The sequence below is a fragment of the Gavialis gangeticus genome, unplaced genomic scaffold (genome assembly GCF_001723915.1).
Source record: "Gavialis gangeticus isolate Ggan-Ray unplaced genomic scaffold, GavGan_comp1, whole genome shotgun sequence".
Taxonomy (NCBI): domain Eukaryota; kingdom Metazoa; phylum Chordata; order Crocodylia; family Gavialidae; genus Gavialis; species Gavialis gangeticus.
The window spans coordinates 36,450,738-36,453,576 of NW_017729022.1; the positions used below are offsets into that span (position 1 = coordinate 36,450,738).

Consider the following 2,839-nt stretch of genomic DNA (forward strand, 5'->3'; position numbering starts at 1 on the left):
GCTCCAACCAGCACAGTATACTGCTGGGTGGCAAAGCCTGTGTGGGCCATGAGCAGCCCAAGGGACCTGCTGCCGCTGGCAGTGGAAGCCATGCACCATGGGGGGGGAAGTGTATGAGGGGATCCCCATACCCTCCCACCTAACAAACCCCACACACTGCTCCCACAACCCGCCACATATACACACACACTGCAACATATCCTATATTCCCCCACAAACCGCTCCAACACCCCGACTCCACCATACACACACACACACACAACCCAGCCACATATCACACACTCAATATACAAGTCAGACTTTATTTTTGAGCTATTATACACTCATCTCTGTATACATTATGCAAACACAAATCATGACAAAAATATTTTTTGTAATAAAATTAAAATGTTATAGTAGGTGTTTGACTTTTAGGATGATTTGATTTTTCTTTTTTTCTGGCTCTAAGATAGCAACTCCCCCCCTCCCAAAAGGAATACTTCCAGGGGCCAAGGGAAGGACTTCTGGTGGCAAAGGTCAAGGGTTAAGGGGTGAGATATCCAAATCCCAAGATGACATCTAGGGGGCAGGGCACCTGTCAAGAGGTGGGGCTACCTTGCAACCCTCAACAGCTCACCAAAACTCATCAAGCAGCCCTCCAGCTGAAATAATTGCCCACCCCGATGTAGTCATTGCCCTCTCCTTTTGAACAGAAAATGGCTGCATGTGGTTTAGACAATAGTCTCCAATTATTTAACTCAGAGAACCGGGGGCCCTGGATAGTTTATCTTGATGTATTAAGAATATTTAGATTAAAGTTTAAAGCTAAGAAGGTGACTAACCTCCCTAAGTTGACATGTACTTTTCACTATGGATAACCGTACATTCCAAGGGAAGAAAATATGCCCCATCTCCATTTCTAAGAAGAAAATACTTGCAACAATTTGAAATAAACAGGGTACATTTCAAGCTCCATTTTGCATGCTGTCTCACTTATGTGTTGCATTGCATACTACAACATGTTAAGCTGCATCATTCCTCTTGGGTGGCGGGGAATTAGCTTTCAAATACACTTGCTAGTAAACCCACTTGAGACCTAGGAGTATGACAAAACGTAAGGTAAGAAGAGAAGAAGATAAGGTTTCTGAACTTGGTCTTAAAACGGACAGATTTCGTAGAGACACTGCCACAATGACAAGCCTGAGCAGAAGGAGTAAGAGAGGAGAAAGGCCTCCCTGACACATAAAGGCCAAAACACCAAAAGGTTTGAAAAGCAGGGAGAAGACCAGCGGTAAAGGCCTGCATAATCTGTGGAAGAATAAGTAGATACACATCTCTCACATTCTTCTATGAGTTAAGTATGTGTATTTAAGAAAATTATTTTAAAGTCAGTATGGTCCTTTAATTGTCATGTGGCAGCAACCTAGAGTGTCTGCACAAGTAGAATTCTTGAAGAACATGAACAGACTACTGATCACTGGCTTAGGGGCTGATAACAGCTAGACTACAAGCCGTTACATCCCAAGGGGGGCGTGCCAAACAATCCACACCCCTAGACTGTGACTGAAAGACCAGAAATAGAGACACTGTCTAGATCAGTGGTTCTCAACCTTTAAATGACACACCCTTCACTAGACTTGAGGAAGACCTTGGAAAATGCTAGCTTTTCATTGTCACTTGGGGTTTGTTTTTTCTTTGATTTTTATTGGCTACAGAAAAAAAATAACACAGCCCTTCTTAATTCCATGACCCTGGTGATGTTCCTTCACCTTCTGATTAAATAAAATTTTATGTGATCAGTTGCTGTCTTGCCCTATTTAATCGATTTATATACAGTACACTTTAGAAAGCTTTGCATTGTACAGTGTATATAATTTATAGTTGATTAAACAGTTGATTTAAATATGGTGTTTATGGTCATTTCTATTAAAAGTTGGGGCATCAGGCCTTGGTCAGGAACATAACCCCCTATTATAACATTGTTTTTATGGGAAAAATCAGATTCGACTTACAGTGCCTTTTCCAGGAATGTAACCTGCCGTTAAGTGTGAGGACTGCCTATACAAGGTTTTCCATAACCGTCTTTACAAACCAATCAGAATGACTTCTACACACATTTAAAAATAAACTCACAAAAATATATTTGTCTAATAGACAGTAGAAGCCTTCCACATTACCTTGTCTATTTACTTCATTTTGAAGCAGCTCTTCCATTGCCTCCTCTTCTGCAATATCCAATGGAGTGTCTCCTTCACTATTTACAGCTCCTACATGTGCTCCTTGACTAATTAAATACCTGTAAAGAGAAACAAAAATGCTATTGGCTATATAAAACATATGGTGATCAAATTAGACAAGTCAATGCAGTGGAACAATAGCCAAAGCTGTTGAAAAACATGGACCCCATACTGCAAGCGACATATATATGCAGTTCACAGAATAAAACCGTTTATCCACAAAGCAAAACAACAAAACATACACTTATGAGTTATTTAACTATGAAATTCTTTTGTATAACTATTATTAGTTTACACAGGTACCTATCATCATTGTACAAAAAAAAAAATCATGTATATACAGATTTGTAAAAACTCCATCAGTAAATGGAAAGCTAACTTGATGAACATAGCAGCCCAATACTTAATTTCTATTGGATTTCACCTCTCTTAAGGAAACTGACATTCCTGACACTTCAGGTTGCAAAGATAACTTCCAAATGTTTCAGACTCAGGAAGAAAGAAAATGACAGTGGCTTCATATTTGCTTTCAACAGGGCCGTGACATTTTCCATGAATAGAATCTAATTGTGGGGGGGGGGGGGGGGAGGGGGACATTTTTAATTTCAGGAAAAAAAAATTTA

The 2,839-nt window shown here is 39.9% G+C and overlaps 1 protein-coding gene across 3 annotated transcripts in view; it reads right to left on the reverse strand.

The window, feature by feature from the left end:
• The window catches only part of PPP1R12A (protein phosphatase 1 regulatory subunit 12A), a 247,779-nt gene that overhangs the window by 154,157 nt on the left and 90,783 nt on the right, over nt 1-2,839 (reverse strand). For all 3 annotated transcript variants that reach the window (XM_019514786.1, XM_019514783.1, XM_019514785.1), the window contains exon 3: nt 2,157-2,275. In XM_019514786.1, coding sequence (XP_019370331.1) covers nt 2,157-2,275 — 119 coding nt within the window. The remainder of the gene's footprint in view (nt 1-2,156; nt 2,276-2,839) is intronic.